The sequence below is a fragment of the Magallana gigas genome, chromosome 6, assembly GCF_963853765.1.
Source record: "Magallana gigas chromosome 6, xbMagGiga1.1, whole genome shotgun sequence".
Lineage (NCBI taxonomy): Eukaryota > Metazoa > Mollusca > Bivalvia > Ostreida > Ostreidae > Magallana > Magallana gigas.
In genome coordinates, this window is record NC_088858.1 from 3,263,845 (window position 1) to 3,278,283 (window position 14,439).

The following is a 14,439-nucleotide window of genomic DNA, read 5'->3' on the forward strand; positions in this document are numbered from 1 at the left end:
AAAAATCAGCAAAATATGCAGATTTTTCTTGCGACGTTCTGATTTTACCATTTAGTGCTGTGTCACTGATTTTTGTGATAAAGGGAATTAGTACATTTTATTTTAGCCCAAGTATTCTTATATTTTGGTATATGGATCGATTTATAGTCAAAACTTAGCATTGAGGCAATGCAGATATTACAAGATGCATTTTCAAATTTATATTGACATTGTCATTTACTCATGCAGCGCCATTTCATTAGACGGATAGAAAGCCTGCAATAAGCGAAGACTGATTTATATGTTAATTATATAACATAAGGTCAAAGTAATCGGAGAGAATTCTAATGATAAATATGACGGTACAGTGAGTTAACTACTTTTGATCAAGTTGAAACTCTCCCGCACGTCGTTACATGTCCTCCCAGGGTTAAATATCTATTATATATCTATATAAATATCTATATATACGTACTTTCGGTTAGGACTGGGAGATTCTTCAACTTTCTCCAGGAAGGAATGGATCACAATTCGGTCGATATTTTATCAGAGGATAATAAAATCATTTTAAAATGCGTGAATTCAATTTGATTATGTAAACAAGTTATAAGTTTCTTTTAAACAATGGACACCCCCCTCCCCATTCCAAAGGCTTTTGCATTTAGACTAACTTTGAAGTTGTTCATGTACAAAGGTACTTGTACACAAAAAGCTCAGTATAGTAGTGTATACCTACTTAAATAGTTCAAATTCGAAGCGATTGCTCATGTGAGTGATATGGTCCATGAGCATTTAGAGAGGCGATAAAACGCCTTTTTATTTCGCGTTATAAGATCACTCCTTTGAAGAGCTTGGCTTTGAATCCTTAAAAACAATAACTTACATGTACGTGTACTAGGATCTTACATTTGCATTGTTTTACCAAATAAATCTGCTAAAGATTGGAATTTATGTGTTTATTTTTGTCACAGTACGAAGAAAATACTCAAATAATGATAATAAATTTTATTAAATGAATGTACTAAATAATAATGTGTGCATTTCTGTTGATTTGCAAGGTTTTTCCCTGATAGAAAAAAGGTTCAATCGTAAGGATTGACGTTAAGCATAGAAAATACTTTGAATGACGTAACCTCGTTATTACGTCTCTTTATGCCTGATTCATGTTATCAATGGCAACTTTTGGAAAAGAGTAATAACGCATCTGAGTCGAAATTAACGAAATGCGAGAGATCAACTTTTGCCCAATTCAGATGTGGAACTCTACCGATCCGTATTGAGACTGGACGTTTTCGTAATGAACGTATCTGTGACCGTCTTTGTTTATTCTGTTCAGAACAGTGTATTGAAGATGAAAAACATTTTCTTTTGTATTGCACTTTGTATAAAAATATACGACAGAAATATTTCTATATTGTGAATTCGAAGAATTTGATAATATATTGTCAATATTTATTTGTTTCATTGATCAACAAATACCCATTAATACAAACTGCTAGATTTATAAACTCTGCATACCATCTCAGGAAAATAATATTCAAAAGTAAATGTTTTAAAATATTGTACATCAGAAATGTAATTTATCCATGTCCAAAGGTTAATATAATATTAATTTGAAATCATGCATGTATAAAGTTACAATTGTATAAATTTATAAACTTATAACCTAGACTTATAGGTCAAAGGGGCCGGGTGCAAATTACGATTATTTGACATGTACTATGTATAATATAAATGTCATGCACCATGTCACTATAATAAACAATTACTTATTTCGTTTTATGGATTTTTGAGATGGTTGACAGTTTGTTATTGTCATTTTTTCATTACTTACTTACACGAAGAGGCAATAAAATGCGTTCATACGCATTATTTCATCTTTTTCGCATTGTTTCAGAAACATAATGATTCCAATACGCTTCATCTTCGCTAGCCAAGGGTTTCTGATTTAACGCATTTCCAAACTGCAGTTCGTGATGGGCGGGGCGGATCAGAGCCCCCTGAGTAGCGAAGATGAATATGTTTTTGAACTTTGTCAGTAACGTCTTTTGAAAAGGTGTTATAATGCTTTTTGGAAATGCGCTAAATTACGTTTATTTTTTCTGATTATAATACATTCTTAAAGCATTATTGAACTTTAAGAAATGCATTTTAATACTTGGAAAGACGTTGTTAAATTTTTATTGTTTTAATTAATTTTTTTCTAATATAAATTAGGGTTTCCACGTGACAATGACAGGCCAATTTGACAAAATGAAAATAATATAATACTGCTAATTTGTTAAATTGAAGAAAAATAAAATACAAAAACAATAATGAATTCATTTTTTTTTTAAAAACTATTAGCTGTTCTGTTTAGCCACTGTCCATATCTATACTTCAATATAATTTGTTGATAGTTTTTCTCTCTAATGCATGCTTATATTGTGTAACTCATTAGTCTCTATATACACTGTGCATCTATGTAAGTTTTATGAGAATAAATTCATATTCATCCAAAATTAAAGACAGAAGATCGGGGATACAATAGCGCAAATGCCCATATGGTTAAATCGTAAAATACAATTTCATATTTAAAAAAAAAAATGAAATCTATTTGATAATATTATAATACTAGTTTGCAATAGCACAGTTTCTAACAGTTATTCAGTTTTGAATATTTAAACAAACGATAAGAAAAATAAATTGCCACTGAGCCATTTCAGTAACACCAAAGTGCGGTGTTTAAATGCTATATGCGACTTTGTCCACGAATTTACTGACCTTTTCTCTAGAACGTTCAATTGTTGGGATACAAAATGATATTTAAAATGTATAGTGTTGATTGATATCGCTTTGTTTTCCATAAGACTTTATTTTGACTATGACAAAAATATGGAGCAAAGACCCACTCTTTATAAAAGAAAAGGCATTGAGGTTCTAAAAAATGACAACATCTGGAGGTTTTGATTCTCATACACCAGTTTAAGGTTGTGTGGTACACTTCAATATTGTGACTTACTGTAAGTCGAAATAAGCAATAAATCAAGTGTAATATTATAAAAAATTCTTTCCAAAATGTAAAACTAACAGCGTAGCGCAGTAGGTTAGAGGGTTCGCTTCGAATCTGTAAGTCATGAGATTGGGTTTTCAAAACTTTAACATTTCCAATCACTTTTAAAACGTATTTTTTGGGCTAAATATTGTAAAATTCTAAATCGGTGAAAGTATTTTAATTATCATGTACTTTAATCCACATTAATATCGACAGATGTCCCATACCACCTTAAACCAACACATTTCAAGTACTGGACATCTTAAAGGTTACTATTTAAAAAAAATAACAGATGTTTTGTTAAATATACATTGTTTTGAAGGTTTTTTAAAAGAAATTATCAGGTTTGTTGATGTTTAGATTTTTCAGTATCTTATCCGGCTTTATGTAGGCATTAACTAGCCTTATCCACCCATCTTCTTTAAGAAAATTGCAGCACAATATTTAAGGAGATATTATCAAAGCGAGATCACGCGTCTCCGTACAATGTCCAGCGGACGAAACGGGATTAAAAGGGGGGGGGGGGGGTATCTACCATAGTTACTCAGACATAAAATAAACGGATGTGAGATCTGTTTACATAATTTATCCTCATCCGCGTATCGATCGATTTCCCCATAACAGGGAAATAATTCAGATCAATAATAAACATGATGAACTTCACGTTGGAATTTTGGCTGGATTTAGCCCCTTGCCCTCCTCCCTCAAGCCCTGGGCTGCTGTATAGTACCCCCTACCCCACAAACTTAACGACCGAGGAGCTGAGTAAAATAGCGGGGAGGTGCAAGGTGCCCTCACGGGAACACCTGGCGAGTAGACAGTCCAGGGAAGACTCACCGGAAGTGTGGTTGATTCTGCTGCTTTCACTGCTAGCTGTCATTTTTGTTTTTATCATATTCGGGATTTGGTACAGGTGAGTTGGGTGGGTGGGGTGTCTAAATAACACAGCAAGAACACTCTCGGGTCTTTTAATCTCTTCCTTTTGATTCAACCGATATATCAATCAATCAATCGATCGATCAATCAATCAATCAAAAAAATGTTACGTGTGATATGTACAAAGTGTTGATTTAGTTTTAGCCTGTTCAACAACGATTAAGTTTTTTCACGTAGTCCAAAAATGGCATTTTCGAAGAATGAGATAAAAAAAACCCAACAAAAACAAATTTAAAAAACCAACAAATTAAAAAAAAAATGGGCTTCAAAATTCATGAAATAGTATGCATATTAGGATACCTATACCAGATGATTTTTTAGATATTGGAGCAGATGAAAGGAGGGGGGTCCATACCCAAAGTGCCTGTGCATGAAGTTACTAAGGGTTTACTTTGTCCAATTAATAACTGGATATATACAGTCTGCATTTTGTTTTATCTTTTATTAGAATTCAGAGTGCCAGTAATAAAATATGCCTGCTTTAACTCACCTGAACCCAAGGGGTCGAAGAAGGGATTAAAATATTTCATATAAACATTCAAAGAGAAATACAAGAACTGAAGAACTGTCGTTTGCAATGTTGTCCATGAGCCTTTGGTATTAATGTAGTTATCAATGTCAGATAACAAAAGCTTCGGTGACTCTAACCCCCCCCCCCCCCCCCCCCCTCCCCAAAACTCTCTGACTTTAGTTTTTTACCTGACAATTAGTGATCTTTGTAACAGTGCTGGGTATGAATTACCATCATATTTACACTAAAGTTTTTCAATACATGCATATGTAAATCGTAGCCTAGCAAACCAAGTATACATGTATTTGAATGAAAGAGATTTTCTGTAATGGTATTTTTGTTGTAATGGTGTAAGTTCTGTTGTAATGACATCATTGCTATTTTTGTGAGAGCTCCAGTGTAAAGCTGTCTTGATTCTTTGTTTCAGTTACAAACACAACAAACATAAGACCAGAGACACAAGTCTACAACACATGCCTAACTGTGAGCTGTTGGCAGATAAAGCACAGACAACAAACAGTAGAGGCAGTGACAACCTGTCGTATCAAATGTCAAAGACAGACCTTCAGCTCTCACACAACTAACAGAAAGACTTTTTTAAGTAAAACAAACAGAAAGACTTTAAGTACAACAGAAAACTATTGATGGAAAGATCTCCATCCACACACTGAGGACTTGGTTCTGGTTTGTGAAGACAATTCAACTGAAAGTCTCCCAGTTTAATAATTTTAGTTTTCTTGTTGTCTTAGAGAGTTATCTCAGCTTCTCTGTTATCTTACGAAGGGTAACTTTATGCATCATAGATGAATCAATTCCCAAGGAAAAATCCAAACTTTACTATTATATCATGGTGGAGCCAAGCTTTACCATTGGGTTTCCAACTGGAGTCTTAGCTTAACTATGTCTCAAAGAGGAATATTTGTCTCATGGAGGATCCAACCCTACTTTCATAAAAGAATTCCAACATAGTTTTGATATTTCCTAGAGAAATGAATTTTACAGACATAAAGGGATATAAACTTCTTATTCACAACATAAACTCAGAAACACAAAAACATCACAAATTTAAGGACGTTGGATCCTGCGATCAAAAGTCTCTAAGTTTTTTTCTAAAGTATTTTTTAAATATCTACACACATATCTAAACCAAAATTCAAAACAAAATTTTGGGGTCTATATGCTCCTTTCGATGCTACAGTGTATTTAATATGACCTTTCTGTACTGAGATTGCAAATTGCACATAAATTGCTTTTCCCTCTATAATTTTTTATCGAAATGAACCATGGTATCAAATACAAATTTACATTATTTAGAATTAATAAAATTAAAATTATCATAATGAAAAAGTTTGCAATTTTTTCACCTTATTGATATTTTGACCTTTTTGCACTGAAAAAAATACTATTTTTATTCATAAACGATTCAACATGCAATTAAATAATTTAAAAGTCTCAAACTTTTTCTCAAATTATGACAGACTTGTCAAAAGAAACTTAAATATTCAGAAAATAAAACCAAAAGTATGGGTCTATAATATAAATTTTGAGATATGGCATGAAATAGCTAATTTTAGGGGAAAATTGGAGTGGATTTTTTCTTTACTTTTATGAAATATCACTTAAACATGCCAATATATGACGATAGAAATATTGAAATATTGTTGAAATATGTTCTTTGAAACAATACGAAGATATCCCAATGCGTAAACTATCTGAAAATTTGGTCTGCACGGAAAATAAGGAAGCTAAAATTACGGTACTCTAAAACAACTGAGTTATGAAAAATGTTCATTTTCTTCTTAAAAACCTTCCGCCACAAATTATAGTCCCTTACTACACTCTCTAAATATGGAATTTTTTCTTCACTATTTTATTTAATAGAGTTTATTTGACATTGTAAAAAAGGAATTAACAAGTAGAATTCATATATGACACAGAATTTCCAGACTAGAGGTGACACAAAATGGCTACCCAAAATCAGAGGATCAAACCTCTTTAAATTGCACATCTTCAGTCAAATTCTGCACAGAATATGGGTTCACATCCCGCTACCTGATAGCAATGGCTGGTAAAAAAATCCAGAGTCTCATATCAGACCAGCATGCAATTATGTGTATCAACCTGGATACAAAAACTTGAAGCATTTAATTGCCATCCTGATCAATTTACTAATGTTGAAATTTTTTTGTTATGCATTATAAATAAAACATGAAAAAAAATGTTTTCTCTATAATTTTATATTTCACTGCATTATTTAAATAAGCAGGTATATCACTTAGTGAATTGTTAATTGCTTCTCCATCACAGAGAAAATACATGTAGTTAACTGTTATCACCCATTTGCTGCAGAGACCTTGACGTGTACTAGTCAGTTACTTCTGTGGCTTGTATGCTCTGAAGTGTAGATTTTGTACAGTACACATCACAGGTATACATGTAACATGTAAAAACTACCGGTCTGACAATTGTACACTGGTAAATAATTGTCCTTCTGCTGCCATTCCATCTCTGATTGCCAATCTCTGGTCGGAGAGCGGAATCCAATGGCCACGTTTCTTAAAATAAACGTTTGAAAACTATGACCATTTAGTGTGGCCTCAGTGACTGGCCAGGACATTAAAGAAGTGGAACACCTCCTCTCTGTCAAATACACCCACTACTGTGTTACACTCAGTACATCTCACAGGGTGGACCTTTTCTTCCTCCTCCTGGGAACTCTCCTGTTTCTGACCTGAACCTGATTGATCGTCCTGTGACCCCCGATGCCTCTTCTTGTTACTGATTTTCTGTGGAGGTTGTTTTAGAACCTCTGAGAAGTCCACATGGCAGTTCATCACAAACATGGCTCTGTACTGATTGTGATAGGCTTCATGTCTGAAAAAATTTGATACAAGTATACAATTTTAAATTGTTATTTTTGGATCCATTTAGTGTAATCAACATGGTGGCGTCATTCATTAATTAAATACGAGTTACAGTGAAATAATAATACACATATTGGTAAACATACAATTTAACACAATTTTTCTCTTCACTGATAAGCCAATTCATGAATAAGCCCATCAAACTTATGAATTTTCTAAATCATTCACATGTTCTAGCATGTACTTCAATTAGCAGATGAGAAGCAGGACTACTGGAGCTAAAGTATTATTACTGCTGAATTATCAAGTAATTACATTTACAGTAAATTTTACCACAACAGTACTTTTTTTTACCAAAAATAAAATAAAAAAATTATTAAACAAACCACACCAAGCTTGTTTCTAGGCAAATTAACTAGACCAGTAGGTGACAACTTGGATCTGAGCAAACTAAACAGACAGTTATTAATCATATTAATTAGAAAATCAAGTAAAACATTTAAAGAAAGTGAGGACTTGGTGCTGTGCAGTGGGATGGACGGTAGTCTTACTTCTGACAGTCCAAACATAGGGTGGTCATACAGGCTGGGCAGTCCAGGACAGCGTCACTGGCAGGGAGCTTCTTGCTGCCCTTACCCCCTGTCATAAGGTGTGACCGGCGATGCTTGTTGACCCACTTCTCATCTTCATCATCCTGATTCGGGTCATAAAAAAGATCCTCATCTGTAAACATCTCTTCTTTCTTTTTCTTCTTTTTACTACCTTTAATCAAGAAGTTTTAAGGTAAAAATCATTCACAAAGTCTTTTCATTGTATTGTTAATTTTTACTAAATTTATCAAACCATTGATGAAAAGCATAAAAATATACAGAATATTTATTTTTTAATACTTTTTATAAACTCAGGTCATAAACACTTTTAATAGAAATCTCACTAATGTTGTGAATGTAATACAGTTATGGTACATATGATACTGTATGTGTTCATAGCAAGATTTTAGTTTTCTCACCAGAGTTTTGCTCTTTTTTTTGGTGAACTGAAAATATTTAATGCTCACAAAACTGTGAAAATTATACTCAGTTAGCCCAAGGCCAGTTTGTGAATGAGAAACTCCAGGGTCTCCGACAATAAAAACTGCTATGTGCAGCATTGTGAAAAAGTTAAATGAGTGTATTGTTCTTTATGTAGGAGTTGTCTCCCATGATTCAGAATTGTCCTATCTCTCAATCAATGTGGAGTGTATTAATGTCTGTCTGTGCTCTCACCCTCTGTGATCATCTCCTCCTCATCAGAGTCAAAATACACATCATCCTCATCGTACTGCAGGGCCTGTGGGACCGAGCTGCCTGCTGTAGGGTTCTCTCCACCCTTTTGCTCTTTGAAAATGTTTTATCAAAATTATTAAAAATTTTAATCATATACAGTCAAACTTTGTTATCTTGAACTAGATGAGAGACTGTTTAAAAACATCAAGATATCTGAGTATTTGAGATACCGAGGGTAAAAAACTTAAAAAACAAGCATTCTGAGAGTATTGCATAAGCAATACACGTCCCCTACCGGTTTGTGGAAATTGTGAAAACAATGCAATGTTTTGCAGAATATCGAACCCGAACATTAAAAAATTGGAATTTATTTTCTCGAAAATATGTCAACCAGACGCTACAAAAGTGTAAACTTGATCTGTAGTTAGACATTTTGAAGCTGTTCAGCAAATTTCATATTATTCCTCAAACGCATAAAGAAAAAAAGTGTGGAAAACTGAAGTGGGACAGACAGACGGACGGACAGACGGACTGACGGACGCAGAGGAAAGCTATAGTCCCCTCCGGTGAAAACTGGTAGGGGACTAATAAGTGTTTGGGACTTACAAAACACTTCGGCATATTCATTGTATTAGAGATATCTGTGTCTGAGATATCAAAGTTCCACTGTATGTACATTGCTTATCTTACTCATCTCTCTTTCTCTCTCTTTCCTCTTTCTCACCTTCTCTATCCCAAATATATTCCAAATCTAAAGAGGAAATCACTTACTGGTATCTCTGAGGAAAAAACTCACAGCAAAATTACGGTTAAGTAAAAAACCCCAAACATCATTACATGTATATTTTTCATGGTTCACTAAAGCTGATAGAACTGTGTTATTACCTTTTGATATTTGTCCTGTTTTCCTAGCCTCTTCCAAAGCTGATACTCTTTGATTTAACTCCTCATTCATTTCCTTTTCAAAGTCTGACTCTGCTGATGAGCCCTTGCTGGACACTGAACTGTGCCTTACTCTCAGTCCTTTCTGAGTGGCACAGTGAATGGTGAAATCAAGTTCATCTTCAGAGCTAAAGTGAAGAACCACTATGAAGCAAAATTTTATTTTACTATGTCCATGTAATGAAAAAAATTATTATTATAGGGTGTACGGAAATTTACTTGAATCTCACATTTTAAAGTAAAGAATATGGCCAGTATATTGTAACAGGAAAAGGAGAGAATTCAAATTTTGGTTATACCTGTAGTGCATATGCCTTATAATTAATTCTAACACATTCCTTACCAAAAGAGTTGTCCTCTACCCTTCTACAGTGCAAAACACAAGACAAATTTATCTGATCTGCCATAGAATAACCTGATCCCAACATGGGCAAAAAGTAACAGATCCTGACCTGTCTTAGGACGATAGTATGAAATATCCAAAGGCCGAGGGCGAGGTGTCAGTGGGCCGAAGTGTCTGACATTCGCTTGATCTGTAGAGTGCTATATAACCCTTTAGCTCGTACGGCCATTCGTTAAAGTGCAGGAATTGAATGCCAGAGGACCCTGGTTCAATTCCCAGCAATACTTGTCTCTGTTTCAATGATATAGAAAGAAGCCCTCTAAATTACCCCAACAAACACATTTGTAAAATCTGACCTGCTGTCTCTTTCAATGTCGCTGTCATCATCCACGATGTAATCATCGTCTGGGTCATGCCGTATAAAACCAGCCATACCTGTAGTTTTTTACAGAAGGTAAATACGAAATCGTTACAGCAACGAGAAAGCAACTTTCACTTTAGGAACAGCGTCTAAATTCGTTTTTGTAAAGGAAAGTTAAAGCACTCACCCTAAAAAACGTTTGCAAGCCGAAGCACCAGAAAAACTAAAAATAAAGTTAACATGAAAAATGAAATATTTCCGGAAAAATTTTCGTCGCTCGTCGCCTGAGGAAAAGTTGTCAATCATTGAGTCATTTATGGATCTATTAGTAAAGCTATCAGACACGTACGTACTCTTGGGTTCATTAGTGTTTATAATGAGATATGAAGAGAAGTTGTCGAACCGAGATATACTCTGATTTTGAGGTGAGTGTTGAAACTCCTTTTTTACCCCTCCCCCTCCAATTAAATTGTTTCTTATAAGTAGTATATTAATCAAATAAGTTATTCTATGTTTTGCCAATGGTCAAATGTGTATTACAGGGCCTAATGAGGTCATCATATATCGGTTTAATGGCGTAAATAAAAGCAGAACATTTACTACCAACTGTATGCATATAATTAACTCGGACTCGACTGTTTCCATTAAATGCATCGCAATAATTGGCTACAAGTTAATTTCTTTTCATAATAAGTTATGATAACCAAATAAAAAACAAAACTAGAATGATAAAGAGAGCATACTTCATTTTTTTTTTTCATTATGAGAAATAATCTAGATATGGTATTTTAAGAAGTATAAAATTAGAAATTAGAATTTTCGCTGTTCGAAATCTACCATTTTCCCCAAGCAATATATGCATCATTGATTGGCATTAAGGGGGTATGTATGATTTTTACAATGTGATCAATTTTAGAGGGAAAAAACACATCAGGGGCGGATCCAGAAAATTCCGAACGCGGAGCGCGAAAAAAAAATTCGGCGGCAGGTGAAATGGAGGCTCCCCACCCCCCCCCCCAAAAAAAAACCCCAGAAAACCCAACGAAACAAAATAATAATAATGATTAATAAATAAAAGACACAAAAAACCCTTAGCTGCAAGAGTATTTCTTAAATTAAAGTTTTAAAATTCAGAGAATTTTAAAACTATCTCTAACAATTTAAATAGTTAATAATATAGATAGTTTTAAATTTCTCTGAATTTTAAAACTTTAATGTAACACTAGACTATGACCCGTGCGTGCACGGGTTGACCAGTGTTGACATTGCATATCGGACAATTACGAAATACGTACATCGACACACCTTATTATTGACATTTACATAACAAAGCTATAAGTCTACAATAATGCTATTAATTTCACTACACTTTCCTTAGTTTGAATACTCTAACTGTGTCTCGGGAAAGGCCCTCACCACAGTTAGAATGCCTCCCACATACCCGTAATGTAGCAGAAAATTGCAGAATCCCTTCGGAACGATTTTTGGAGAAAGTTAATGAAATTGCTTTGAAAATAACAGTCAAATTCATCACAACAAACCTTTTTGAGACTGCAAATAGCTTTCAACTAAAAATTTTAATCCATAGAATACCTTTTCACCAACGTACACACATTTTCTTTGTAAAATTGGGTCCGTGGGACATTATTCATTTTTACGTTAAAACAAATTCTATCTTCACTCTAGATCTTCTAACAAATATAATGTAACTTTTTTGCATGTAATGAAATATATTTTGTCTTCACGAATATATATATATATATATATATATATATATATATATATATATATATATATATATATATATATATATATATATATATATATATATATATATATATATATATATATAAGTACTTAGTTGAAATGTATATTTGTTATTTTATTATATATACTTTCTCTCATAAGAAATCATTAAATAAATATATATGAACAGAATATATAGCAAAAGTCCAATGAAAATATACCCGTATGTGTATTATCATTTATGAGTTTATTCATGCAGATGTGATATTGTGGAAACATTAACAAAAGATACCGTTCACCCCTGCGAATGTGTTCGGAATGTTTTCTTTATCGTTGCTAAGTAAGTAATAAATCCAGAGGTGCTCGAATGAAAGTTCACGAGACTTCACCGATATTTGTTCACTTCCTGTGAAATTTCGAGCGGAAGTATAAGTGTTCGGATAATATTCTCAAAATACGTAAGTACTGGTCGTTTTTCATATCATATCCTACTGTGATCTATGTTAAAACGGGAAAAGCTTTCAAGATGTATGTCTTATTTTACCATCTAGCAGTTATTTATATTAAACGATAATATTCAGAACAGAGTTATCGTTAGTGTTCAAACACGTGTAGAGTGGTTGAAAATATAACCATTAGGTTGCTTAATAAAATCATAGCCATGTTTGATGCTTGTGGTGTGCAATACCATGTTTAAAAAAAATAATGGGTGTCTGTTTTGCATTAAAACTTAGTATATCGAGCCATTTTCAAGGAACATTCTGCATAAAATGGTATAGTCTGTTTCACTATTGATGTTATTACTAGGTCAGGCGCGGATCGAAAATTAATCCTCAGGAGGGATCTCTTTTAAGCATGTTAGTTGTTGCAACAGCAGACAAAAACTAAATATTTTTGTATAGTCACATTTATTTCTAGAACACATTTTATTCACCAATTAATGAAGATAAAGTTTAAAATCAATAAACCTCTAGATTTTATATTTGACTACTATATTAAGAACTTAGATATATGTACTGTGAAATAGACTTTATACACGAGGTACGATTTTTACTGCGAAACTGAAAGGGTCAAATAAAACCACGTGGTCTAAAATTTGAATGACAATAACATTCGCAGGGGTGTATTCCGCAAGCGCAGGATTGTAAAATTCAAAAAATTCAGGTGATTCCCGGGATTTTTTTTTAGGAATCTTCGTTGATTATTAATTAGCGAAGCTTAACTGAGAAAAAATAAAAACAAATTGGTAATCTTCAAGTACCAATAATGTTAAAACATAAAACAAAAAGACAGTAGTCTTCCGATTTCTCGGTATTAAAGACCAAAAATTCGAGTCTTTTATTTTAATATAGTAGTATAGATATTGCTAATTTGCTCGTTTGCAGTATGGAGATCTCCGGTAGATCTACATTGTCTACTTTCTTAATAGCAGATAGACAACGGAGATCTGCTGGAGATATTCAGGACTAGTTTTGGAGATAGCAAACGAATACACCCTAGGTAGAAAGTTTCCGAGAATAACGAAGCTGTAAAATTAAGAAAAGAGATTTGAAATTCTTTTGAAGAAATAATAGACATTATTTTGAAGTAATAATTAGGAAGAAAACAAGAAGTTTGTATATATTAAAGATAAATATATAGAGTTTATCGAGTATATATATAAAAAAAATCTTGGTTTTCAACAGATTACGAAAATGGTTACAGTGTCAACCTTTAATCAGTAAATCAAATAAAATTCGAAACTGGTTGGGGACTGTAACAAATGTTCACTTGTAAGTATAAATGGTCAAAACTAGCAAAATTTAAAACTGTGGTTACGCGATGTTCTCTCGGTCACATTGAAATCGAAAAATGTCGAATACCTCTCAAAAGTACGAGCATTATTTCTTCTGGGACATCGTGTTGCTTTTTTTTAAGTACAAACCATACTGATTTTCAAAGTTTTCATAACTTTTACTGACTTACTTTTCCTTTCTGTCCCATGAGTTATATATTAGAGTTATAGATACGTAATGTTACACTCCCCCTATGTCCCTGTATGGAATTCGCTGTCACTATATGTGTCATGAGATTTTTGTAATAATGAATAATCTAAACAATTCACACTGACTTGGTTAAAAGTATGAACAACATCAAGATAAACAAAATTTACCAAAACATGCTATAAGGCCAATGAAAAAAAATTGTTTCCGTTTTTTGTTTTCTTTAGACCAGTGATACAGTGTTTTCCCAAGACCGTTTTTGCATAGCGGTATTGAAGATCGTCAGTCTAATTGTAATTTCAGGCAGGAATCATGCAATTTCATTTATAAAATCAGAACAAATCCTAGTAGATAGAGGATCATAGCCAGTTTTGATTTTTTTCTTCGTTATCTTTTTTAAATTATCGTTGGTTTTTTTTCTGTCTATATAAAAAATATCTTTGAAAAATCAAACAAATTGAAAAAGAAAACAAAAT

The 14,439-nt window shown here is 33.2% G+C and overlaps 3 protein-coding genes across 3 annotated transcripts in view; 2 read left to right on the forward strand and 1 right to left on the reverse strand.

Moving 5' to 3' along the window:
- Positions 1-3,605: 3,605 nt before the first annotated feature.
- Positions 3,606-5,388, forward strand: LOC105346170 (uncharacterized). The gene is made up of 2 exons (XM_011454653.4): positions 3,606-3,926; positions 4,888-5,388. The coding sequence occupies exons 1-2, from the start codon at positions 3,664-3,666 to the stop codon at positions 5,042-5,044; spliced, it is 420 nt and encodes a 139-aa protein (XP_011452955.3). The 5' UTR covers positions 3,606-3,663; the 3' UTR covers positions 5,045-5,388.
- A 1,291-nt stretch (positions 5,389-6,679) lies between these two features.
- On the reverse strand, positions 6,680-10,402 carry LOC105346169 (E2F-associated phosphoprotein). Its single transcript, XM_011454652.4, has 5 exons — positions 10,231-10,402; positions 9,475-9,659; positions 8,590-8,700; positions 7,876-8,086; positions 6,680-7,334 (listed from the first exon to the last, which is right to left on the reverse strand). Exons 1-5 carry the CDS (start codon positions 10,305-10,307, stop codon positions 7,058-7,060), a joined length of 861 nt encoding a protein of 286 aa, XP_011452954.3. The 5' UTR covers positions 10,308-10,402; the 3' UTR covers positions 6,680-7,057.
- Positions 10,403-10,549: 147 nt separating this feature from the next.
- Positions 10,550-14,439, forward strand: part of LOC105346167 (mitogen-activated protein kinase-binding protein 1) — a 38,744-nt gene continuing 34,854 nt past the window's right edge. Inside the window, exon 1 of the mRNA XM_066088180.1 lies at positions 10,550-10,660. Within this exon, the coding sequence (XP_065944252.1) occupies positions 10,619-10,660 (42 nt within the window). The 5' untranslated portion in view covers positions 10,550-10,618. The remainder of the gene's footprint in view (positions 10,661-14,439) is intronic.

Excerpts from the sequence above, each read along its gene's own strand:
- LOC105346170 (XM_011454653.4), top strand. The coding sequence starts at position 3,664 with ATGATGAACTTCACGTTGGAATTTTGGCTGGATTTAGCCCCTTGCCCT. Across the intron at positions 3,927-4,887 it reads ATATTCGGGATTTGGTACAG|TTACAAACACAACAAACATA; the intron begins GTGAGTTGGGTG and ends TCTTTGTTTCAG.
- LOC105346169 (XM_011454652.4), bottom strand. The coding sequence starts at position 10,307 with ATGGCTGGTTTTATACGGCATGACCCAGACGATGATTACATCGTGGAT. Across the intron at positions 8,701-9,474 it reads AACAGGACAAATATCAAAAG|AGCAAAAGGGTGGAGAGAAC; the intron begins GTAATAACACAG and ends ACATTTTCAAAG. Across the intron at positions 7,335-7,875 it reads CTATGTTTGGACTGTCAGAA|ACATGAAGCCTATCACAATC; the intron begins GTAAGACTACCG and ends AAATTTTTTCAG.